Below are 25,536 nucleotides of genomic sequence, written 5' to 3'. Positions count from 1 at the left end.
GTAATGATAATCAGAAATGATAACAGTTGAGCTGCCTTTAAAAAAAGAAAAAAAATATATAAATGCATTCTGAGCAAACCAAGGAGCACCTGAAAAAGGTCTGTTAAAAGATATGCTTTTTAAACCATCTGCTAATAGGCAACTATGCATGGATCCAGGTAGACGTTGAGAATGAGGTTCCATAATTTTGATGTCATTACAACAATGCCATGTGTCTTAGCCCCTCCCAGCCCCAGCCATACCTTTGACAGCTCCTGACTGCAGACGCCACATTTACACATGCACGTTTGCATCTTGGAGATCGTTCTTGAGATATGGTTGACCTGGATGGTCAAGACTTTAGAGGTGAAAAGCCACCAAAACCCACAAAGGAAAAGCACTGAATGTAGCACGGATTTTTTATCCACTGATTCAAGTATCCACAGCTTGAAAATATTCCAAAAAGTATGAATTCCAAATAACAAACCTTGGTTATCCATTTTATGTAAGTGGCACCATTTTACTATGCTATTGTATTTAATGGGATTTGAGCATCCATGGATCAGCGGATAACAATGGCCCACTGTATAACCAATGTAGAAACTGTTCTCAGAAATGGTGCACTTTACTCAAGCCGTTTGAATTGAGCCTGGCTGGGAGCCAGATGAAGATGACATAACATTGGTGACTGTATGTTCCAACCTGCAAATCTAAGGCCTGTTACAGACTGCCAAAATAAAGCTGCTTCGGGTCTCTTTGGATGTATGCTGTTTAAATGATGCATGCATCCTAAGAATCTGGAAGCTGCACTCCAGTGCTTAGGAATGGAGTGTGGCTTTGGTTCGACCTCTGGACTCATAGGACCCATGCATCATTTAAATAGCATACCTCCAAAGAGACCTGAAGCAGCTTTATTTTGGCAGTCTGTAACAGGCCCAAGTTAACATCCTGTCAGATGCATTTTTGAACCAAATGAATCTGTCTTCAAAGGTAGTCTCAGGTGGAGATTATTAAAAGTATCTAATCTGGATGTGATTAAGGGCAAGAGCCATTGGAGCTAGATCTGATTTCTCTAGGAAAGTGTTTTGACTGGTGGCCCTATTGTGATTTTGATTAAGTCTGTGAGTGAAGGAACACTTCCTTCTAAAGATGGCTGTATATCTACTCTCAGATAACCAGAACTGCAAAGGCTGTCTTGTGGGATTAAATTTTGAATTGTTTGTCCTTAACCTATCCAAAGGTTTCTCATCATCAAAATTCTATACAGATACATTTTTGGGTCACTAAATTTTATGATGTATTTTGCCAACCAAATGTAGAAATCATAGAACAAGACTGTCACCTCAGTTTTAATGTATGACTCCTGACCTGGATAACCTTAAAGGGTGTTCTAAGTACTGTCTCACATTTCATCCCAGTTTGCTCTCACTTCAATCCCTTCTTTAAAAAAAAGGCACTGAAGTACATTTGGTTGATTGGTAGATATATTACTTTTCTATGGAGGTTTGGATCATATCCTGATGGAGGAGGTGTGCAGGTCTAGGCAGCTTGCTGTGATTATACTCTTGTGCCAGTGGTGTTTATCAATTGTTGGAGAAGCCCCTGAATTGAAACCTTCTCAACAAAGATAAAAGATTGATGATAAAATTTAGAAAGCTATTGGTGTTCCATCCTAGATCAAGAATCCCATCTCAGTCTTTCTCTCAGTTAAGTTTGAAGTATCTGAAGATGACATGATCAGATATTGGTTCTACATGTGCCATCTTATAAGCCTTTTTCAATTCCTAATGGCATGGCTTGTTTCTCTGATAAACAGAATACATGGCAAATGCAGTTGCAAGGAGAGCTGGTTGTCTGCACCTGGGTAATTTTTCTAAAAATTCAATATGAAGTTGTTCTTTCCAAAGTAGCCATTTTCTTTGAGGTCATAGTAGAGGTAGGAAAGATTTAAGTTCTCCTTCACTATCCTCTGTGGTCCCACCTCTTCTTGGGTCTATGATATTTATATATTTTTAAATTACACACTAAGGTCATATCTAAAGTACTTTTTTAATTTGGGTTTTGGAATCCTGAACATTATTGAAGGTAGCTGTATTCATGTGCATGTGGGTGTTGTGTAGATGTTTATGGTTTAATCTCTTTTCATTGGGTTGACAAAACATACAGTGGTACCCCGGGATACGAATTGATCGCGTTACGAAATTTCCGGGATACGAAAAAAATAGATAGGAAAAAACTGTTCCGGGTTACGATGTTTTTTTCGGGTTACGAAATTTTTTTTGGTGTGTTTCGGCGCTTTTTGGCACGAAATTTAAAAGCCGCGGCTTTCCAGCGCTAGCGGAAAGCCTTTTTTCGGGTTGCGAAATCTTTCGGGTTACGAACGGCGCCGCGGAACAAATTAAATTCGTAACCTGGGGTACCACTGTATTGTGTTTGTGGTGAGTACAGGAAAAGGAGTCCACTGTAGAAGCTGTTCTCATGGTCTGTTGTCATTTCAAAATTAATTTCCCTTCCTTTTTTCTGTACTTTTAAAAAAGATTTGGACTAGTTCCACTTGTATCATAAACTCAAGCGATTGTCAAACAGTAAACAGAAGCAAAAGTATAACATATGTATGAAACTGTCTTACTTACAGACTTTTCAGGCCAGTATCTCATCCACAGTTCTTCTGTTAAATGAAAATTGTAATAATGAGCATCAAATGATTTGCATGAGGTCAAATCACAGTCATAATACTTTGTCAAATAAAATAGAAATGTGTAATTGGTTGGGACACACTTGATCATTTGCAGCCATTGAACTTGTTCACTGTTTTGTTATAACTTCAGTGGTGGTGGTATTCTGCACACTGACATGTTGAATTTTCTTGGATGTAGGTAATGAAAACATATCACATGTATCATGCTGAGAGCATCAGCGCTGAAAGTAAACTGAAGGAAGCTGAAAAGCAAGAGGAGAAGCAATTCAACAAAGGAGGAGACATCAGTGTGAACCTGCTGAGACATGAGGATAGGCCCCAGCGCCGCAGCTCAGTCAAAAAGATTGAGAAGATGAAGGAAAAGGTGAGTGGGGAGAGGTTTTTTACATAGCTGGTAGCATGGCCACTAATAGATCTTCAGGAGGATGCCAGTGCCAACTTTATAATCTATGTGTGTATGTTTGTGAGAATGAAAGAGAGTGAATGTAAGTGTGAGTAAAAAGAGGCCACACTTATACACTTATACCCACACCCACACAAACTGCAAAACTGCCTCATGTCCAAGGCTTGATAATATTTGGCCACTCACATAACACTGGTATTTCCTGGAATGGATTTGAATGGCTAGGGCTAGCATTCTTCTATACATATTCACTGAAGCTATACTTGGGATGACTGTTAAAAAAAAACCCCTTCCTTCTTTCTTTCTTGTTAGTGGTGGAGAAATGCCAAAAAGACAGCAGGTAGCTAGAGCTTTGAGTCAGTCAGTCAGGCAACTTTCAGCAAGAAGCAGAGCCTGGGGGCACATTGTAGAGCACTTTCACAGAGGGGGTGCCTTACATCATTGGAGCCTGATGTGCTCAGCTATTAAATTGCTCAACACAAGGAGAGTTGAAAAGGGCAGCTGGAGGGAAGGAAGACCTCCTGAGAGTGATGGCTCAGAAAACAAAACAAAGCAAAACAAAATAAAAATGGGTGAGTCATCTGGTGTGAACACCCCAGTTAATGAAATAGTCCTGCAATAGCTGCTAAGAGTGAATCTCCAAGATCTAAGAGATAGTTTAATGGCCTAGCATCCAAGAGACTTTTATGTTTGTGAAAGGAGGGAGTTCCGTACATTGTGTCTGTAGTTGCATCTGCTCTGCAGAAATAATCCAGTTTGACACTATTTTAACTGCCATGGCTTCATGCTATGAAATTCTGGGAACTGTTGTTTTCTGAAACATTTAGCCTTCTCTGTCAGAGAGCTCTGGTGCTACAAACAAACTATAGTGTTCAGGAATCCGTAGCATTAAGCCATAACTGTTAAAGTGGTGTCAAATTGGATTATTTCTGCAGTGCAGATGGAGCCTGTGTGTGCCTTCAAGTTACTTGAAGTGGTTAACACCAGTTCCTTTCTCTGAAATATAGCTTAGAACACCTGGTATTCATTGGCAGTCTCCCATTCAAATACTAATGAGAGGTGACCTTGCTTAGCTTCCAAGATCAGACAGGATCTGGTGCCTTCAGGGCATTTAGGAAATTGCTGCTATATTGATTCTTACTACCTGAGCAGATGGGACAGCATGAAGAGTCTACTAATTTGTGGAAAATTTCACTGTGTGTTCATAGGATTTCCCACCCTCCATCTTCCACAATATGTTCCATAACACATTAGATTATAAAACAGTTGGAGATTAGTGCCTAGCTTCCTTAACTATGTGCCCAGTGTGGTCCTCAATACTAGCTTAAATAGAAAAGTTGGTAATGGTCAGCAAAAAAGCATTTCTTCTCCATAATCACTACTGTGATCATTACCAATATGTTGCCTCTTTTTTATTGTAAGAGAATCTCAAAGTAGGATACAATACCAAGAAATTTTTTTTAAAACCTTGCAGTCAGTCTACAAAACAATAAAAACAGTGCTGATCATTTTCTCTCTTGAAAAGCATCTTACAAAATGTGGTGACACAAATTCAGTCCAAAGCCAGTGTAAGTAAGTTGATCTTCAATGCTGAAAGCTTCTGTTACTTTATGCCAATCATAATTGAAGGAGGGGGGAATTTCTAAATTGGAGCACTTGTATCAATAGAAGGCTATCTCAGGTTTCCTCATATCAAATCCCTGGCAAATGTGGCAATAGCAACAGAACACTACCACCAGGTTTTTATATCCTGGCAGATCATTAAGAGAGAAGTTATTTCAACAGATGCCCAGGTTCTCAGGTAGGTAAGGCTTCTGATGTCAACAGAAACACCTTGAACTTGGTTCAGTGGTGTATTGTCAGTCATTGCAATTACTTCAGGACTGGTGCAACTCCTTCATAATGGTATAATATGTTCTTGATAGGCAATTTCAAGGTCAGTGCAAAGGCAGACCCACAAACAGCAGCAGTTGAATCTGAAGAACTCCAGTGTATGCATCACTGTGGTTGGGCTATCCCAATGCATTGCTTGCCATGGAGGCTCCTTCTGTTATAATGGTCTCCTTGGATATACATTTTTCCCTTACATAATTGTATTTATGTGCCATCAAAATTGACTTCAGTGTATGGCAACCATATGGTGAGGGATCTCTAAGATACAGGGTTATTAATAGCCTTGCTCAGTTCTTAAAAAATCAAGGCTGTGGCTTCCTTGATTGAATCAATCCCTTTTTATCCTTCCTGATAGAATATTTAAAAATCAACTTCTTTCCCTATATTCTGAAGTTGAACAATCTGACTGCCAGAAATCTGAAACACAGGAAAGAGTCAATGCCTAATATAAATCAATAGATCCACTCTAGTTCAGACTACTAATTGGAGGCAGGTCAGTGTATTTATGGCATCCCTTGCCTCATTCTGCATCTCTGGCAGTGTACTAGTTAAACCTGCTGCTTGCTGCACATTTCCCTAATAGAGAGCTTTTTTTTTACTTGCACCCATATCAATGTAAATGAATCCTTATGTAACACATGAAGGTTGCTTTTGGACAGAGAACTCCTGTCATTCACAGTTGAAAGGCATTGTATAGCTATTCCATCTTTTTGGCTTAGTGGATTTTTGAGTAAGGAAAAAGATGGAAGAAAAGAATAGGAATGCATGGGGGTGGGCTACAAATTAAAGATGTCATCTTTGGGTCCCTTCTGGGAGAAAGGTGACATACAAATGAAATAAATAAATAAATCCTGAAGACTTCCTATAAATTTCTGTGAGCTAGCTGGTGTGATGGTATACCAAATGTCTCCTCTATGCATCCTGTGGCTGCTTTTCAGCACATAAAATTCACTACATTGTGAGGGTATGATAGAGCAGCTGGACGCTTTTCAATATGGCAGTTTGTACCACAAACTTGCTTTCCCTCAATTTATCTTAAACAGAGAGTTGTGTACAGAATATCTGAGCAATCCTTCAGAAATGTTGCAGAGTGGGCAGTGTATGTAATGGAGAAGCACTGAATGCTGGACATGGTATCTGCAATTCTGCATTCAAAAGTCTGGCTACCTATCAGCTCTAAAATAGCTTGTACTCCACCAGCAATTTCATGTGATTAATGCCAAGCCTCTCCACAAGACACTGTCTAAGTATGCAGGATGTTTCTTATAAATGTAGCACATATACTGAAGTAGAATATACTTAATGTACTGCTCACTGCATGGTGCATATTCAGCAATAAATTACTGCTGCTTTTGCTGCTGCTGCTTTTGCTGCTGCTGCCGAACAAAACTTACTACATTCCTTCATAATATCAAAGAAACAATTCGTTGTACAGAAATGCAGCAAGCTACATACCGTTCATGTTCACAGATTCTTAGAGGGTAAGGCTAGCAGTGAATACTTGTCATTATCCATATGTTTTGCATGCAGCATTAGGAGCATCTTGACCCTAAATTAGGAATGTGGAATGTATCTTCTCTTGATGAAGAAGGATTCTTGAAATACTGAGAAAAGAGTTAACTCCTACAAGTTTTTGTTTTGTTTTGTTTTTGCATTTCAAGACTTTTTTTTAAAAAATTAACTTGTATTAAAAAAAAATCCTTGGGTGTGTCCACACACACACACACACACACACACACGTATTCTTCAGAAATGAGAATGTTTTTTGTAGTGCTTTTCTATGCAAAGACCTTACTTTTGCATCCATCGGTTTTTCACACAAAAGTTGCAAAATGCAAAAAATCATTGAAAAAATGGCAAAAATTCTTGTAACCTTGCAAGCAGAATTTTTTTTGAAAATATTAGTTCTTGCATGTGAGAATGAACTAAGCAAAGATTTATATCCCAACTCTGAATAATAGTCATTATGGGACATGAGTAGGAGAATATTGGTGAACTCATTTCCTTATTGTGGGCTTCAAATAGGGATGTGGTTGGCCATTGTGGGAACTAGACAGGCCCTTGGTTTGATCCAGCAGGGCTATTTTTATGGTAGGTCATGTGGTAAGAAACATATTTGGAACATATGAGAAGTGGTATGACTGATTCACAATTGTTTAGATGTGTGTATCATTTTTTTGTTTTTCAGAGGCAAGCAAAGTATTCTGAAAATAAACTGAAATGCACCAAAGCTAGGAATGACTATCTGCTAAACCTAGCAGCCACAAATGCAGCAGTCAGTAAATATTACATCCATGATGTCTCAGACCTGATTGATGTGAGTACTTGAGGGATTCTTTTTTCTTAATGTATGGCACTCCAAACTCTTTGCAAACTGCCAGATTTGCCCTCTGCCTTCTCTTGCTTCTGTCATGCTGCAGTGTGTTACAAAGCATAGTGTTACAAAGTGTCAAGCATCATTTTGGGATAACTACATGTGTGTTTATCAGTATCTTCAGGGATACAGCACCTTTCAAAATTGTTTTATATAAGGGATGAGGATGGTAGAGAGGTGGAAAGAATCCCACAGTGTGTGCTGTATCCTGGTAAGCCAGGTATTGAGCCACAGTTGAATGTGAAGATGTTATAATGTGCTGAGTGTAGATGTCTGAATAGTGGAAGTTGTATGGCATTACAAATCATAGAACCCACCTTGAACCCCATTGTGAGAGAAAGGTAGGATATAAATAATTGAAATAAATAAAAAATAAATATAATCATAGAGGAGACTGCAAGAGCCATCTAATCCAAACTCCTACCATGCAGGAATCCACCACTAAAGTGCTCCTGAGATGGCCAGTTTTTGTTGAGAAATCTCCAAAGAAGGAGAGTCCGCACCCACTAGAGTAGTGTTTTGTAGTGTATAGCTATTTTAACACAAATTCTGTAGCAAAGAAAAGAGGTAAGGTAACATGAGCAGAAGAAAGGAGTAGGGACTAAGCAGGCCAATAGAAAGAAGCAGTCAGGTAAGAGCAATCCACATAGGAACAGGAAGACTAACTTACTAAGAGGGGAAGTATAAAGTATAAAGTTTTACTGGGGACTATCATGAGGGTGGTTCAATTGGACAGTAGTAAGAAGAGCTGATGGCACTTATTAAAGTACCTTGCAGAACATTTAGAGGCTGGAAAATGGCTTGTCAGGTAGACTGTTATGTTTTCTTTCACTCATTCAGTCCAGTGACTCAAGAAATAAGTTTTCTGCTCGTTTATGCTAAGAAATCTGTCATGAAGCCTAGTATATCTTTCAGTATGGAATTTCTTCTTGCTGGTGGGATATAAATTGATTGCAGCTTTGTAATGGTCCTATAAATAATAGAGATCTGTGTATGAAGCCTTTGTCGTGGTTTAAATGTCACTTAAATGCATCAGAAGTTAATCTTATTTAATCCTCTAAATCATATTTATTGTTCCATGCTAGAATTAAAAAGGAAGTTTTATATATGACATCCAAACCTTAGGAGGATTTCAGGATTTTACAGATGTTGTTTGATAGGTGTGTGTGTGTCAGTTTCTTAAGCGATGCTTTAAACTGGTTTGCTGTTGAAAACTCACAGTGTTTTGTTGTTGTTCTTCAAGGTTTTGTTTGTTCGCAAGCTGGGAGAGGAAGAAAAAAACCCTTGACAATGTACCGTAAACATAAACACAGAATATGATTTTTTTATTACTTATTTGCCCTTTGGGTTTCCTATATTTTCATGAGTGATACTTTTTCTTTCTTTTATGGAATTGAGGCTCTGGATTCCTGGAGAGCTGTGGAATGCCAGTTTAGCTCTAGCTGTTTTTACTGCCATTCCTCTCCAGTATATTTCCTTTCTGATACTTCAGTTGGAGTCAGCAGATGGCTTTTCTTCCTCACTCCAGGAAATCCCTTTAGGGGACTTAACCCAAAACGTCTTTGATTCAGTGCTACTAAATTTGCCTAATTATATATTCTGCTTGCTCGAGAAAGCAAAGCATGATTAAGCATGCATGAGTTATATACGTGTGTCCTAATTTCAGGTTCCCCAAGAGAAGAGCTGTTTGTTTGAACAGATTTTCATACATGCGTAATGTTCTTAAGAAGAGCCTTAGACGGCAAAGTTCCAAGAATTGTCATAGAAAGAAAATATGCCCAAATATCTGATAAAAGACTTCTTCCACAACATAATGTTTCCACTTCTGAACGGCATTGTACCCAGTAAACAAAGAATAATACTAGATTCTCTGAATTAGGCACAAACTATTTGTACTTGGACAATTCTGTTTTAATTTCGGCTCCTTAAGGTAAGGGAGCAAGAATACTGTTGTTGTGTGCCTTCAAGGTATTTCTAATTTATGACAATCCAATCATGGGGTTTTCTGGGCAAGATTTATTCAAAAGGCCAATGCCTTCCTCTGAGGCCGAGAGATTGTGACTTGCCCAAGGTCACCCATTGGGTTCCCATGTTAGAAGAAAAATTGAACCCAGGTCTCCAGAATCCCAGAATCACAAGGCCTGTATGCATGGGGCCAAAAGGTCCATGCTCTCCTCGGTCTCACATTGTCCTTCCAGATGATACAGGCCATTAGCCCTGGGCCAGGACCAGGCAGATTGGATGCAGATCTGGTGGACCTGGCCAAATCTCAGGCCAAAGAGGCCTTAAACTGGTCTAAAAAGACTGGCTGTTTGCTGTGGAGTATCTAGGAACAGTTGACAGACCAGATGGCCCCATGCACCCCATACCTGCTTCCACCATCACATTTGCTGAGAAGACCTTTGTCATGTGAGTATAGCCAGCCATCCTGCTTCTGCCCTTATTGGCAGCGAAAGGAGTCTTCTCACCAGACACAATGGCAGAGTCAGGTATGGGGTAGATGACAGTAGCAAGTCCATGACACAGAAGCAGGTGAGCATGTAAATAGCTGACCATCACTGCTCCGCTCATGGACTGACCCAGGTCAGGACTTGGGAGCCAGGATAATATAGGTTTGACTTGTGCTATCTTTCCAATTTGCTTAGGGCCAAAGTTCAGCAGTCAAACCACTACACCACACTGGATCTCTATACAGTGGTACCCCGGGTTACGAAAATAATCCGTTCCGCGGCGCCCTTCGTAACCCGAAATCTTTCGCAACCCGAAAAAGCCATAGGCGCTAGCGCTGGAAGCCGCGATTTCGTGCGAAAAAGCACCGAAAAGCACCAAAAAATTTTTTCGTAAGCCGAAAAAAAAAAAACGTAACCCGGAACAGTTTTTTTCCTATAGAATTTTTTCGTATCCCGGAAATTTCGTAACGCAGTGTTTTCGTATCCCGGGGTACCACTGTATAGAGAAGTCCCTGCTTCACATGCAAAAGTACCCAGTTTCAGTACCTGAAACCTTTTTTGATAAAAGATACCAGGCTGCAGTTCTGAGACAGTGCCCTGAGGTACACCTGAGGTTTTGTAATGTTCCTGCCAGTCCAGATTGATAATTTGGTACTAAGGATGTAATCCTGCACATATATACCTGAAAGGAAGACCTACTGAATATTTATTATTATTTTTATTGTTGTTGTTGTTGTTGTTGTTATTGTTATTATCCTTTATAAAGCGCTGTAAATTTCTGCTTTTCAGTAAACATTGACATGAACCAATTATCATCAGAATTTTTCTTGCAGAAGTTCTTTATAAAGGGCTAAGAGATTATATCATTGTATCTCATAAAACCAACTTTGGTTCCAGCTTCCAAGTTAACAGTGTGTGTGATCCATATCACTTTCTAAAGAGGGATAGTCATAGTATGAATTAAAAAATTGTGTTGACAACAGGCACTGTCAGACTGTCCAATTGTGTTTCTAAAGTTTTGATATACCAGTTCTTTTACATATAAATATATTATTTATAACCTGCTTTGTTAAAAGAATGTGTTTACCTTTCATTTATATTTAACTAGATAACAATAACCAGTGTAGAAAGTTGCTGTAAAAATAATTCATTATTGTTATTCATCATAGTAAAGTACTCACTGCAGCATTTCATTGTTGGCAACCATTGCCCTGGTGGAAAAATAACTTCCTGAATTATCCATTACATTCCTCACTACTTTATTGCTTTTGGTGTTGTTAACTGCCCTCGAGTTGATCTTGCCCCATGGGCAACCCTGCTGATGAGACATGTCCACTCTGTTTCTGAGGGTTGGGGGACTATTATGAATTGTAATGTCTGGGGAATATTGACAGGGAGGGGAAAATGCAGCAGCAGCAGCAAATGCATGGTAAATAAAGATTGGGGGTGGATAGGGCCAGGAGACACTACTTAGTCAACTATTCTTGTTAAGTATTCTTGTATTCTTGTATAGTTAAGTATTCAGTTAAGTGTGTTTCACTAACCAATTGATTTAGAATCTCAATCAATACTGGTATTAGTTTAAAACAACCATGTATTTTTAACAAAATACATTGATTTTTTTTATTAAAAAGAAGGATTTCCATGAAGAAAAAGGGAACAAACACATTAACTCCTGCTCCTTCTACTAGAGTGTCCTGTCATATTGTTTGAAAGATTCAGTAAAAAAGAAAAATATACAAGCCAGTATCAAATATATTGTCAGCTGCAAAGATTTTGACTGCAACCAATGAAGAAACAGCATGACACTAAAACTAAAACATCTGTTTACCAAAATGTGGAATACTGTAGAAATGGCAAAAGTTACAAAGTACTTCAGTTATGAAAGACTGCAAACCCAGCCCTTCCCAGGCTCTCCCCAACTGGGCTGCCCCTTGAGTGTGCGGGGCGGATTATGTTGGGAGAGGCGTTCCTGCAAGTAACTCAGGCCCAAGCCATGTAGGGCTTTAAAGGTAATAACCAATGCCTTTTACTGGGCCCAGAAGCTGATTGGCAGCCAGTGAAGAGATTTTAATACAGGTGTTATATGGTCAAACCTAGATGACCAATCTGGCTGCCGTATTTTGAACCAATTGAAGCTTCCGAACTTGGTTATCTATTGGCTGCAGTACAGGCATTTACCCACTGTCCAAGGACTGCTCTGGTGGTCATGGGGCCCGCATGACTGCACCAAATGCTGTTACCTTCCCACACTGAGAGAGTGTGACTTTCCCAAGGTCACCCAGGGAATTTCCATGACCAAGTGGGGATTTGAACCCTGGTCTCCAGAGCTGTAGTCCAGTACTCAAACCCCTATACAGCATGCTGGCTACTGTGAATATGGATCTATTACAAATGGAAAACTCGACGTTATACATTTGTAACTATGATCGTGAATTCCAGCCACTAATCTTCTCTGTCAAGTTAATTTTCAAGCAGGTCCACCAAATACAATAGAAATTAAATGTGGACTCCAAACTGAATCTTTAGAATATAGGAACAAGAAACTGATTAATGTTGTTCTTATATTCTAAATATTATTTTTGGAGTCCGATATCACTTGTACAGTATAGCATTTCCTAATCTCTGACTCTGCCTTACATTTTGACAGATTGTTTGGCGTGCATCTTTTCTAAATTTAAAAGGCAATATCTGATATATTTGAATAGTCATTTTTTAGTCTACCATATCAGTAAAGCTCTTAACCACATTGTTTCATGGAGAATATTCTGTGAAATCTTCCTCTGACACAGCTCCTTCTGTTGGAATGGGAAAGGGGACAGTTTCTCCCCAGCAGCCCTTATGCACTTTCAAAACCTGTTCCTGAGGGTTGGGGGATCTTCTGGGGAATATTTGGGTGCAGAGTGTATGATGTAATATAAGATGTGATACAATATAACCCTGCCTTGTATCATTGTAAAGTACATTAACATGGTTTAAGGATTATAACAGATAAACTTTGTTAGTAGAGATTGAAATTCTTGTGAATAACTGAAACCCTTTTAAAGACCAGCACATATATTCTGGTGTTAAGCTTCTAGTTTGAGTGCTGTTAGCATGCATTGATTTTGCAAGCCTATAACAGGCAAACTGTGGCTTATATGTTTTTATGTTTAATCTGTTCACTCAAGTAGGAGAGCAGTATATTTGAGAAATGGGTGAGGTGAAAGGAAAGAGCGAATCTTCTGTAACAGGACAGGGCAAAGGAAGATGCAGCAGGGAAAAATACTTTGGCCAGTTGTGGATAGGAGGTGTGCAACAGTGTTTATTTCTTTATAACTATTTCCTATATCAGAGATAAAGTAGTGCTGGATGGCCATGATGATGATGATGATGATGATGATGATGATGATGATGATTATTAACCTTTATTTATGAAGCGCTGTAAATTTACACAGCGCTGTACATACAATCTTTTTAGTTAGACGGTTCCCTGCCCTCGGGCTTACAATCTAAAAAGACATGACACAGAAGGAGAAGGGAGTGGTGGCGGGAAAGGGTAAGAGGTCCAGCAGTTCCTCTCTACCTCCAAGGCCTGGACTAAGGCAGATGGACAGGAGGGAGGGCTTGGCTTCATAATGGATGGTTAATCTTCTTCCAGGGAAAATACATACTCTCAAGTAGGATAATACATATGCAGTACATAGCAATACAGGAAATGGTTTGATAAACAGTCACCAAAAGAACATCAAATAGTAAGCGACAATTATGCAATGCCTGGGAAGGCTTCTCTGAACAGGATGGTTTTCAACTCCGTTTTGAAACTAGTTAAAGAAGTGATGGCTCTTGCTTGTGGGGGAAGAAGGTTCCAGGAGTGAGGGGCAGCAAGTGAAAAGGGGCGAATCCGGGATGGGGCAGAGGAAATCCTGGGCTGAGACAGGAACCCTTGACTACCTGAACGGAGGGCCCTGGTGGGAAGGTGAGGAGAAAGAAGGTCTGATAAGTAAGGAGGGGCCAGTCCATGAAGGGCTTTAAATGTCGACAGCAGGAGCTTATACTGAATGCAGAAAGGGAGGGGGAGCCAGTGAAGGGATGCCAACACAGGAGAGATGTGGTCAGAGTGGTGGGTGGAAGTGATAATGCATGCAGCTGACTTGACTGGTATCATTGGTGCGGAGCAGACAGCTGCCATTCTGGCCACATTTGGACTGGGACCACAGTGACTGCATGGCCAGCTCCCAAAGTGGGCTGTTGCTGCAGGTCCCAAACCACATGGCCAGGAGTGGGTTTAAAATGACTCCTTTTTTCTCCATTCCTTTGGATAGGAGCAGCTTCTGGCCACCTTGGGGGCATGGGTCATCTAAACGGCACATCCCCAAAGTGGCTGGAAGTCACTCCTTTTGGCCCATGTGTTCTGGCCCATAGAGACTTTGGATGAGACTGAAGGAAGAAATCTCTTCCAACTTTGTTTGTGTCTTCTATGTTGCAAGACAAGACCTAATGGAATCACAGTGCTGTAGTTCACCTCTCTCCAGATGTGGATGCATTCTCTAAATGGTTCCCAAACTTTGGTCCTCCATTTGTTTTGGACTTTAGATCCCATATGCCCCAGCCAACCTAGCCATCAGTCAAGAATTATGTGAGCTGGAGACCAAAGGTTAGGAGCTACTGCTCTAGAGGATTAAATTTACCTTGTATAGAATATATGTACAGTCTTCCAGTTTTCAGTGTGTATATCTGAGGATAGACAGAACAGAAATTATTTTGGTTTGTTGCCTGCTCTGATGCCTAGCAGCTTCCCTTCCACAACTAGGCAGAGTTATTTGTGTGTGTGGTTGGAGTTCTTGTTCCAATTTATTGTGCTAGTCTATAGCAGCTACCGGCCATCACCATCCATGTTGAGTCTGACCTGTTGGGAGTGAACCATGGCTAGTCATGGGTCTTTCCCAATTAGGATCTGTAGGCCCTTTCACATTACACAATTATAGTGTTGAGATTCCACTTTAATTGCTATGGTTCCATCCTGTGGAATGCTGAAATTTGCAGTTTAATGAGAGGTTCCCCCCCCCCCCAGTCCAAGAGCTCAAGTGCCTCCCGAAATGACAAACACAAGGATTCCATAGAATGCAGCCATGACGATTAAGCAGAACTATAGTGTATAGTGTGAAAGCTCCTAAGGGACATGTAGGATTTGTTTTTCTGTGTTGGGATGACCGTGATTTAGCTTTCCATAGCTCTGTTGTTATGGACATTGAGACTAATTTGCTACCAGTTAAAATCTAGTTCACCCCATGCCATGATTCTGATGCCATTCAATCCTCCTCTTGTGGTTTTCTTATTGGTAGCATGTGTATGACATAATTACATGTTTAATGTTACATATAGTTTGGTCTTCAGTGTTCATCCATGGAAGAATTCCAGAAGATAGGAAACAAGTACTTTGTCTGATTTTCATCTCCTTTTTCACCCACAATGAGTTTCTGCTCAGTCTACTGCCAAATTGAGATTTTAGCACAGTCTTCATTTTTATTTCCATCCAACATTAGACTTCATTGGAGCTTTTTAAAACATGTTCTGGAACAGGTGAGGCCATGTCTGTTTTCTGTGTCTGTCTTTCATTTGGAATTTGACTGATCATGACTTTGCGATAGGATTTAGAAGTTAAGGAATTTGATAGTAAGATTTAAAATATTAACAATATACATCTTTGGTTGAAGCAACAGATATTATAGATTTGGTTTTTCTTGAGGAAGCTTTCAATTACTACTACTCTTTTGATCATAGCTTACACACTCCAAGCTGCATTAAATTTTGATTTCTTCTCAGAAAAGCATTTCATACTCACTCTGAAGGTGGGAAGCATCATGAAAGAAAAGTTAATTTAGAGAGTGATGCATAGAATTTGCAATTTGAGTGATAACTCTTTTTTTATAATACATGAATGTAATTAAAATATATTTTAAAAAAGAGAAAATAAAAGAAAAAGAAAGACATTTCATACTCTAACTTCCAGAGTATATCCAAACCCTCTAGAGCAAACATTAAGACGCCTAAAATGGCTATAAAAGAGTACATCTAGTCAAGGGAATTTTAGCAGAAGTGCATTTAGCTCTTTAGATGTTTCAAAACTGCATAGTTACCTATTATTATTTGCAAATCGAGTACATTCCCATATTTTGGTAGTTTGGCATTGGCTCTGGCCAACCATGAATTGCTCCTGGTTATGAGCTTGCCAAGGGATGTAAGTATGTGTGTATCTTTAAGTTGCCTGTTGACTTACGGTGACTCCACAAATTTCATAGGTTTTTCATAGGCAAAGAATTCTCATAGAATCATAGAGCTGGAAGGGGCATGATGTGCCATCAGGTCCAACCTCCTGATCAGTCTGGAGGTGATTATGTCAGTTCCTTCATCTGAAATACATAGCCTACATCACCTGGTATTTGTTGGTGGTCTCACATCCAAGTACTAATACTTTTCCTTTGAAGAAGGCTTATAGATGAAAGAATTTCTTTGGTATAAATCATTGGGCCAAAACTGTCAGTAGAGAATGTGAGTCCAGTTAGTCCAGAGTAGACATTTCAAATTAAAAGATGGCATGCATGCCTGGATGATTTACACTCCTTATCTTGTTTTTAAAGGAACTTTAATTTGGCAATTTGTAGTACAACATGTAGGCAACTTCACTATGAAGAATGGTCTGTGCTCTATCTGGTACAATTTGCCTTTGGGTCCAGACAGGTGATATGTTTGTTTGCTTTTGTCAACACTAATAATAATAATAATAATAATAATAATAATAATAATAATAATAATTTATATCCTACCTTTCCATCAGGATCAAGGTGGTGTACAATATACATAAAAACACAACAATATAAAATAAACCTATTGTCCCTCCCACCAACACAACAATTAAAATTCCCTTATAACAATAAATAACACCCCATTATTAAAACAATCAAATAACACAGAGAGGTGGGTACATAGAATATTTTGTATGGGGACCAAGTCAGCGGGTGACCGAGTGAGACATTCCTGGAAGGCCTGTCAGAAGAGATTCATCTTGCCAGCTTTTTTGAAGCTGTCAAAGTTGGTAATGTTTTGGATCTGTTATGACAGACCATTCCATAGTTTGGGAGTGGCAGCTGAGAAGATCCTCTGAGAAGATCTGATAGGCAGCCAGTGAAGAGATTTCATTATAGGTAGTATTATGTGGTCACTTCTAGCTGTCCTAGTGACTAATCTGGCTGCCATATTTTGGACCATCTCTTGGAGAAGAGAACTGTATCTAATTGTGACTTTAGGAAAAATGGTGAAGGGTTTTAGGACACTTTGAAGTCTACCATATTTATTATGGCATAAGGAACAATGGGCTAGAATCCACTTTCTGGATGTATGAAGTGCAGCTCAAAAGTATCAGGTATATATACATACATGGGCTCTGACTAAACATCTCTTATAGATTCAGAATTCTTCAGATGAAGTCAGCTGTTGGCAATAAAAGGAATAAACAGCTTTTATCATGGGAAATTAGTCTCTCCTTAACATGACCTATCAAGGTATGGGTTTTTTTTGAGGCTGATAATATGTGACTTGCCAAAGGTCACCCAGTGGGTTTCCGTGGCCAAGGTCTCCAGAGTTCTAGTCTAAGATTCAAACCACTATGCCACACTGGCTCCTAGTCAAAGGTTCCCCCTACAACAAACGGACACAGCTACACTGCTGCCTCTATAGGGAACCCTTTTTGAGCAGTAGCTGAGGGCGTTTGGTTCAGTATGATATATTGCACCCTTTATCTAAAGATCTTTTAGCTTCAGAGTTTGTCAGATAAAGTCAAGTGTATGGCAATAAAAGGAATAAACAGCTTTTATCATGGGAAATTGGTTTTTTTCAATAGTTTCAGCACTGTTTTTAAGGCACAGCTTTTACACTGCACACTTCTCTATCTTGACTTTGCTACTTCCTGCTGGTGAAACTATTTTGTTAAGGCCACTGGCAATTTTGAGCACTTAAAGCACTCTCTTCCTCTGCAGCTTCAGAAAGGATTTCTTTCTTTCTTTCTTTCTTTCTTTCTTGGTACGCGTATGAAACAAAAATGAGAATACTCTCAGTTAAGAATTACTGCATATATTCCATCAATGTAGGAATAAGAATAAAAATGACAGCTTTGACCCTAACAACATCTGACTATTATAGTTATATGTTTAAAGCTGTTCTCCAGCTAGAAGCCTTATATTGGTTGTACTGTGTGTATTTTTAGACTAAATGTATGGGCAACTCCTACATGCCCTTGAAAAAAACTTGACATTTGGTTTGTGGCTTTGAAAATTACCCAAGTCAGAAGCTCATGTGGCTGACAGCATGTGTCTTGATGTGGGGAGTTTAGTCTACTCCTGGCTTGGTTGTAAAGTGATATCCTTTTAATTAGATATGGCTAGGCCTTCTCAGATGAGGAAGTATGTGGTCAGGGTTGTTCTATCTCTATTTTAAACTGTGGTAATGAGGACTAAACTCAGTAGGAATGAAGGCCCACACCCAACAAGAAGTACAAAAATGGGTGAAAGTATTTGTAGGCCAGATAAAATAGACTTATAGAACTCTAAACCTTGATTGCTGAAAAAATCTTGATGATTTTAAAAAAACAAACTTAAATTTTTAAAAATTAAATAAATTATTTTTAAAAAACCCAAAATACAGATTTCGATCAGCAGTCTTCTTTAACAATAAGTATCAGGTATTAGTTCATAGAATCATAGAATCATAGAATCATAGAGTTGGAAGAGACCACTAGGGCCATCCAGTCCAACCCCCTGCCATGCAGGAAATCCAAATCAAAGCATCCCCGACAGATGGCCATCCAGCCTCTGTTTAAAGACCTCCAAGGAAGGAGACTCTATCACCCTCCGAGGGAGTGCATTCCACTGTCGAACAGCCCTTACTGTCAGGAAGTTCCTCCTAATGTTCAGGTGGAATCTCTTTTCCTGTAGCTTGCATCCATTGTTCCGGGTCCTGTTCTCTGGAGCAGCAGAAAACAAGCTTGCTCCCTCCTCAATATGACATCCTTTCAAATATTTAAACAGGGCTATCATATCACCTCTTAACCTTCTTTTCTCCAGGCTAAACATCCCCAGCTCCCTAAGTCGTTCCTCATAGGGCATGGTTTCCAGACCCTTCACCATTTTTGTCGCCCTCCTTTGAACACGCTCCAGTTTCTCAATGTCCTTTCTGAATTGTGGTGCCCAGAACTGGACACAATATTCTAGGTGGGGCCTGACCAAAGCAGAATACAGTGGCACTATTACTTCTCTTGATCTAGACACTATACTTCTATTGATGCAGCCTAAAATAGCATTGGCCTTTTTAGCTGCCGCATCACACTGTTCACTCATGTTCAACTTGTGGTCTACTTGGACTCCTAGATCCCTTTCACACGTAGTTTCATTCAGCCAGGTTTCACCCATCCTATATCTGTGCATTTTATTTTTCCACCCTAAGTGCAATACCTTACATTTCTCTGTGTTGAATTTCATTTTGTTAGCTTTGGCCCAGCTTTCTAGTCTATTCAGGTCATTTTGAATCTTGATCCTGTCCTCTGGGGTATTAGCTATTCCCCCTAATTTGGTGTCATTTGCAAATTTGATAAGTATGCTCCCAATTCTGTCATCCAGGTCATTGATAAAGATGTTGAATAGCACTGGGCCCAGGACAGAGCCCTGTGGGACCCCACTGGTCACTTCTCTCCAGGATGAAAAGGAGCCATTGTTGAGCACCCTTTGGGTTCGGCCGGTCAACCAATTACAGATCCATGTAACAGTTCCTTTGTCTAGCCCACATTTTACCAGCTTGTTTGCAAGTATGTCATGGGAAACCTTGTCAAAGGCCTTACTGAAATCAAGATATACTATATCCACAGCATTCCCTTCATCTACCAAGCTGGTAATTTTATCAAAGAAAGAGATTAGGTTTGTCTGGCATGACTTGTTTCTCTGAAACCCATGTTGACTTTTTGTGATCATGGCATTGCCTTCTAGATGCTCACAGACTCTCTGTTTAATGATCTGCTCCAGAATCTTTCCTAGTACTGATGTCAGACTAACTGGACGATAATTGTTGGGATCCTCTTTTTCCCCCTTTTTGAAGATGGGGACAACGTTTGCCCTCCGCCAGTCTGCTGGGATCTCTCCTGTTTTGCAGGAGTTTTCAAAGATGATTGCCAATGGCTCCGATATTACATTTGCCAGTTCTTTTAATACCCTTGGATGGAGTTCATCTGGTCCCGGAGACTTAAATTCATTTAGATTAATAAGGTGTTCCTCTACTATCTCTTTACTTATTCTGTGCTGAAATTCCCCTATTCTGTCCTCTGCTCCATTATCCTCAGGTTGAGCACCCTTTTCTTTTTCTGAGAAGACTGAGGCAAAGAAGGTGTTGAGTAATTCTGCCTTTTCTCTGTCTTCTGTTAGCATTTTGCCATCTTCTCCATGAAGTGGCCCTACTGTTTCCTTCTTCTTCCTCTTGCTGCGGACATATCCACAAAAACCCTTTTTATTTTTCTTAACCTCTCTAGCAAGCCTGAGTTCGTTCTGCGCTTTAGCTTTTCTGACTTTACCCCTACACATGCCTGCTATTTCTTTGAATTCCTTTTTTGTGATTTCCCCCTTTTTCCATTTCTTATACATGTTCCGTTTCAAACTTAGCTCGTTTGAAAGTTCCTTAGTCATCCATCCTGGTTTCTTGAGACACCTCCCGTTTTTCTTTCTCACTGGAACTGTTTGAAATTGTGCCTTCAGTATCTCCCTTTTGAGAAAGTCCCATCCGTCCTGAACTCCTTTATTTTTTAGTATTTCTGACCATGGAATCGCTCTCAATACTTCTCTAAGTTTACTGAAATCCGCTCTTCTAAAGTCTAGGATGCGTGTCTGACTATGCCTGGCTTCTCCTTTCCACTGTATTACAAACTCCAGGAGAACATGGTCACTTCCACCTAATGATCCCACCACTTGCACCCCATTAACCAAGTCATCCTTGTTGGTTAGGATCAGATCTAAAATAGCTGACCCCCTTGTTGCCTCTTCCACCTTTTGGACCAAGAAATTGTCTTCCAGGCAAGTGAGGAATTTGCTAGGCCTTGAGGATTTTGCTGAGTTTGACTTCCAACAAATATCAGGATAGTTGAAGTCGCCCATCACTACTAGATCTCTCTTTTCTGACTGTGTGGTCATCTGTTCTAGAAAGATATCATCCAATTCCTCCGTTTGACTTGGGGGTCTGTAATAGACTCCCACCGTAACATCCTTGTTGTTTCCCTGCCCTTTGATTCTTATCCAGATGCTCTCCACCTGGCTTCCATGATTGATGTCCAGGATCTCTTCACTGGTGTAAATATCTCTGACATATAGTGCTATTCCTCCTCCTTTCTTATTTGGCCTATTTCTCTTAATAAGGTTATACCCCTCTATTTCCACATTCCAATCATGAGACTCATCCCACCAGGTTTCAGTGATGCCTATTATATCATATTTGCTTTGTTGTACTAGGAGTTCGAGTTCATCTTGCTTATTTCCCATGCTCTGTGCATTAGTGTAGAGACATCGCAGACCATGGTTCCCTTTTACTTGCTGCCTGTGCAAGTTTTTTTGCCTCCCACTGTTGGGTCCTTGCACTTTTTTTCTTGTTTCCTCTATGTCAGTTTGACTATTTTCGCCATCGCTTTCGCCTTCCTTAATATTGCCTCCCTTCCCCTCGGAACTCAGTTTAAAGCCCTCCTGATCAAGTTCTTGAGACTGTTGGCAAAAACATTTCTTCCAACTGGCGTGAGATGCAACCCGTCCGTTGCAAGAAGTCCCTCCTCGTGGAACCGCAGCCCATGATCGAAGAATCCAAATCCTTCTCGGCGGCACCATCTGCGAAGCCAGTTGTTCACATCCGCTATTTTCCTCTCCCTTCCTGGACCATGCCCTTCAACTGGCAGAAGAGACGAGATGACAACCTGTACATCCATTCCTTTCAGCTTCCTACCAAGTGCCTCGTAATCCCTTTTGATGTTCTGAATGCTGTGTCTTGCAGTATCATTAGTTCCCACGTGGACCAAAAGGAAGGGGTATTGGTCAGAAGGCTTGACCAGTCTTGTCAGCCTCTCTGTCACATCACGGATCTTTGCACCTGGAAGACAACACACCTCTTGAGACATCTTGTCAGGCCTACAAATCACTGCTTCTGTACCCCTCAGCAAGGAGTCCCCCACTACGACCACATGCCTCCTCCGAGGCTTAGCAGCGACTGTTTCCTTGGGTGGGACTCTCAGGCTCCCCTGCTCTGTCCCTGAAGTCTGTCCATGCTGCTCTTCTTCATCCTCCTTGATAAGGGAAAGAGCTTCAAATCGATTCTCTAGCTGCAAACTCCCCGAACAATTCCTTCTTGGCTTACTTCTCTTTGTGACATTCCTCCAGCTGTCTGCCTCCTCTGTTTGGCAAGTGACCTCTTCCACCCTAGCATCTTCCTCTGCGTGGTACTCATCCAAGATGGTTAGTTCTATTGTGTCCAGGAAATCCTCTTGTTCCCTAATATGCTGAAGTGTAGCTACTCTGGACTCCAGCTGCTGGACTTTCTCCTCCAAGAGTGCTACCAACTTGCACTTGGTGCATGTGAAGTTGTCCACTTCTGTAGGCAAGAAGAGAAACATCCCACAAGAGCTGCAGGTGACTGCAGCAGATCCCTCGTTGTCCATACTGCAAAGTCTTTAGTAATGAATATAACGGTCAATCTACTGGGAATATTTCTTTAAAGGAATGTACTGGCTGTTATGTTACACTTAAAGGGAAGGTTCTGTTTCAATATCTGATTTCTAACCTGCTGCCACTTGAGCAGAGTTGTTGAGTTAAAGAACTACTAAAATTCTGGAAGTTGGAAGTTGGAAGCTCTGGAAGTTGGTATATAAAGCTAGTCTGCTAGCTCCGCCCCCTTGTGACTCACAGATGTGACTCACAGAAGCTCCACCCCTTCAGCAGTGAGCACACGGTCTGTTAAATAAACAGATATTTTAACACAATCACTTTTTGGCAATCTTCAGAACTTGCTAATACATTTTTAAAAATAAAACCAGTGGAGATGGTTTCCATTCACTCAAGCCTCATATAATAAAACAGCCAAGTGATGTGTGCGGTATTTTACTGAAGACTGCATCTGTAAAATGCAAAATTTATTTTCCTCTTGGAAATGGCCAACATTGAGTCTGCTTCTTAATTCATAAATTTCTCTAAGTGCAGATTTGCACATGTGTTCTTTTAATGTTTGAAAATTATTTCCCCAGACTGGTTGACTACAAACCTGCTAGCTGGTATTACGTGGAAAGGAGGCAAAATTCCCCTTAATAATAGCTGCATTGGTTTCTGTGCTTAGGCAGCCAATTTCCCCAATAACTACAAAGAAAGATGCAGCCTTACCCCCCCCCCCCCCCCAAAAAGATCATTTTAATAACTATTCCAACAATAAATTGCTCTATGGTTCTTTAGAGGTAGGCAAAGGAGCTCAAGTCACCTCTTCATTCTGTATTCCTTCCTTCTGTCTAACTTATGAAATTGCCCTAGGAATTAATGGGGGAAATCTGTAGATGGGGAGAAAAAGTACTGTAGGGAAGCTCCAGAGAAAAGAATAAAGACTAGGATAAAAATCCCCTCAGAAGATAAATTTAAGTACTTGTGTGCTGGGCATTTGTGGGTAATTACTGTTCCCAAGACCATACAGTTAATTAATTTCTGCTGAATTTTTAAGAACAATGGGTACTTTTCTGGCCAATAATATCTGTCATTATGAATACTAAGAGGAAATCAGTTCCCTGATGCTACCTTTAGAACATATATTGTGAAATGTGAAGGTCAGAAGTAACCCTCTCCACTACCCTATTAGATCTACTGCGGGCTGAATGCTTTAGTCAAAAAGCCATTTGTTGAACCCATTCAATGGAGCTGGATCAGACTAACTATGGAACCACTGCCCCTATCTGTGTCCTTAGGAAGAGACATGCAAATTTGAGGTCCAAAGGTTATGATCCTGGACAATGCTGAAATCAGAATCTGGCCTTTGCCAATTTAAGGCAAAGTTTGGGTTAAAGTTTTTGATGCTTTCTGTAAACCCTTTCCCCATAACCTGTCATCAACAGACTTGCTCATCCCTACCTTCAGTGCATTTACAAACAAGTTAAAAGGTACTGATGCCAATTGCTGGGAACCTGCTGTTTACTTTCCTCATTTGGGAGAACTGTGGTGGTAATGGAAGCTCAAACTGGAGTGTTATTGGGTATGAAATCATTAACCAAAGCAAATTTACCAATCAGAAGTTATGAAGGATCTTTATTCTGGCAACTCTCTAGAAATCCAAAGGATACTTTGCTTTTATGAATAGGGAAAGACAAAGCTGGAATAACTAATGTCAACTAACTAGTTATTCCCCAGCTCAGAGAAATTCTCCAAGGAATCAACAACAGGATTCTTCTTTGTCTGTTGTTGAGGAGAAATAAAAGAAGTGGTGGTAATTATCATGAGTTTAGATCCTTTAGATTTAGAAAGAGGATTGGGGGGATTCATTGCACTGTCCCATTTGCCCTCAGGGGAAAGTCAAAGATTCACAGATTAACTGGCTTTTTTTCCTATTTTGCTTTCTTTTCTTTAAACATTCCCTGAAGATGCCAGCCACAGAAGCTGGCAAAACGTCAGGAATAAACTCTTCTAGAACATGGCCACATAACCTGAAAAACCCACAATTTTTTTTCTTTAAACAGTTTCTACAGCATATTAGGATTTCTCTTTTTTATCTCCTAATTGCTGAGTTTGCCCAGGATTTTTTTGTGAGCAGCTATGTCAAAAGACTTTTGAAAGCTTCAGTAAAGCACACCTATCAGATCACTTCTGCCTACATAATTACTGTACAGTGGGCCCTTGCCTTACATGGGGATCCGTTCCAGACTCCCCCCCCCCGCGTAAGGCAAATTCCGCCTATGCTGTAGCCCCATTCATTTGCACGCCAATACAGCGTTCCCACGTTATAGGCGGGAGTGTGTGGGGCGCCATGGGAACACGGCCCATTCTTTCGAATGGGACGCGCTGCCCCTTGCGCTACGCACGCTCCCCATGGCTTGAGCATATATGCTCAAGTCTGCGTAAAGTGCGCCCGCCTGTAACGCAGGCACACTATATTGGCACGGTACAGATGCACCAAATGTGCTGTGCTGGTGGCCTACTAGGGTTAAAGGACCGTGCGGCAACCACACTGTCCCTAACCATAGTACAGCATGGCGCCGTAACAATGGCAGCGCCTTGTGTATATGGGGGCTGCTATTGTTATGTGACAGACGCATAGTGTCTGCACGTTGCGCCGCGCTTGTGATGTCACAAGTGTGCCATTGGTGCACTCGGATGTCACAATGGCGGCCCAAAAAGAACCCGCTTTTTGTGGGTTCTTTTTCCTCCACAGGGAAGCCACACGGTTTGGTGGCTGCAGCTTCCTTGTAGGGGGAAAAAGTGCCTGCTGGTCTCCCTTTTTGGGAGGTCTGTACCGCGCCATTGACACTCTCAATGAACTATAAAAAGCTATATACTCAACCATTGTGTCTTTAATAATGGGTTCCACTCAGTTACCAAGAACAGATATTAAATTGACTGATCTGTAATCTCCTAGATCCTTTTGGATCTGTTTTTTTTTTTTTTAAAAAAAATGGTGTTCCATTAGCAACTCTCCAGTCCTCTGGTGCAGACACATATTA

General features: G+C 40.5%; 1 protein-coding gene across 1 annotated transcript in view; it reads left to right on the top strand.

Moving 5' to 3' along the window:
- Positions 1–25,536, top strand: part of SRGAP3 (SLIT-ROBO Rho GTPase activating protein 3) — a 291,016-nt gene that overhangs the window by 164,520 nt on the left and 100,960 nt on the right. The window contains 2 exon segments of the mRNA XM_042449920.1: positions 2,856–3,041; positions 7,162–7,290. Coding sequence (XP_042305854.1) covers positions 2,856–3,041; positions 7,162–7,290 — 315 coding nt within the window.

Source organism: Sceloporus undulatus, chromosome 2 (assembly GCF_019175285.1).
Source record: "Sceloporus undulatus isolate JIND9_A2432 ecotype Alabama chromosome 2, SceUnd_v1.1, whole genome shotgun sequence".
In the NCBI taxonomy this organism is placed as follows: Eukaryota; Metazoa; Chordata; class Lepidosauria; order Squamata; family Phrynosomatidae; genus Sceloporus; species Sceloporus undulatus.
This window is presented reverse-complemented; position numbering and strand designations above follow the sequence as displayed.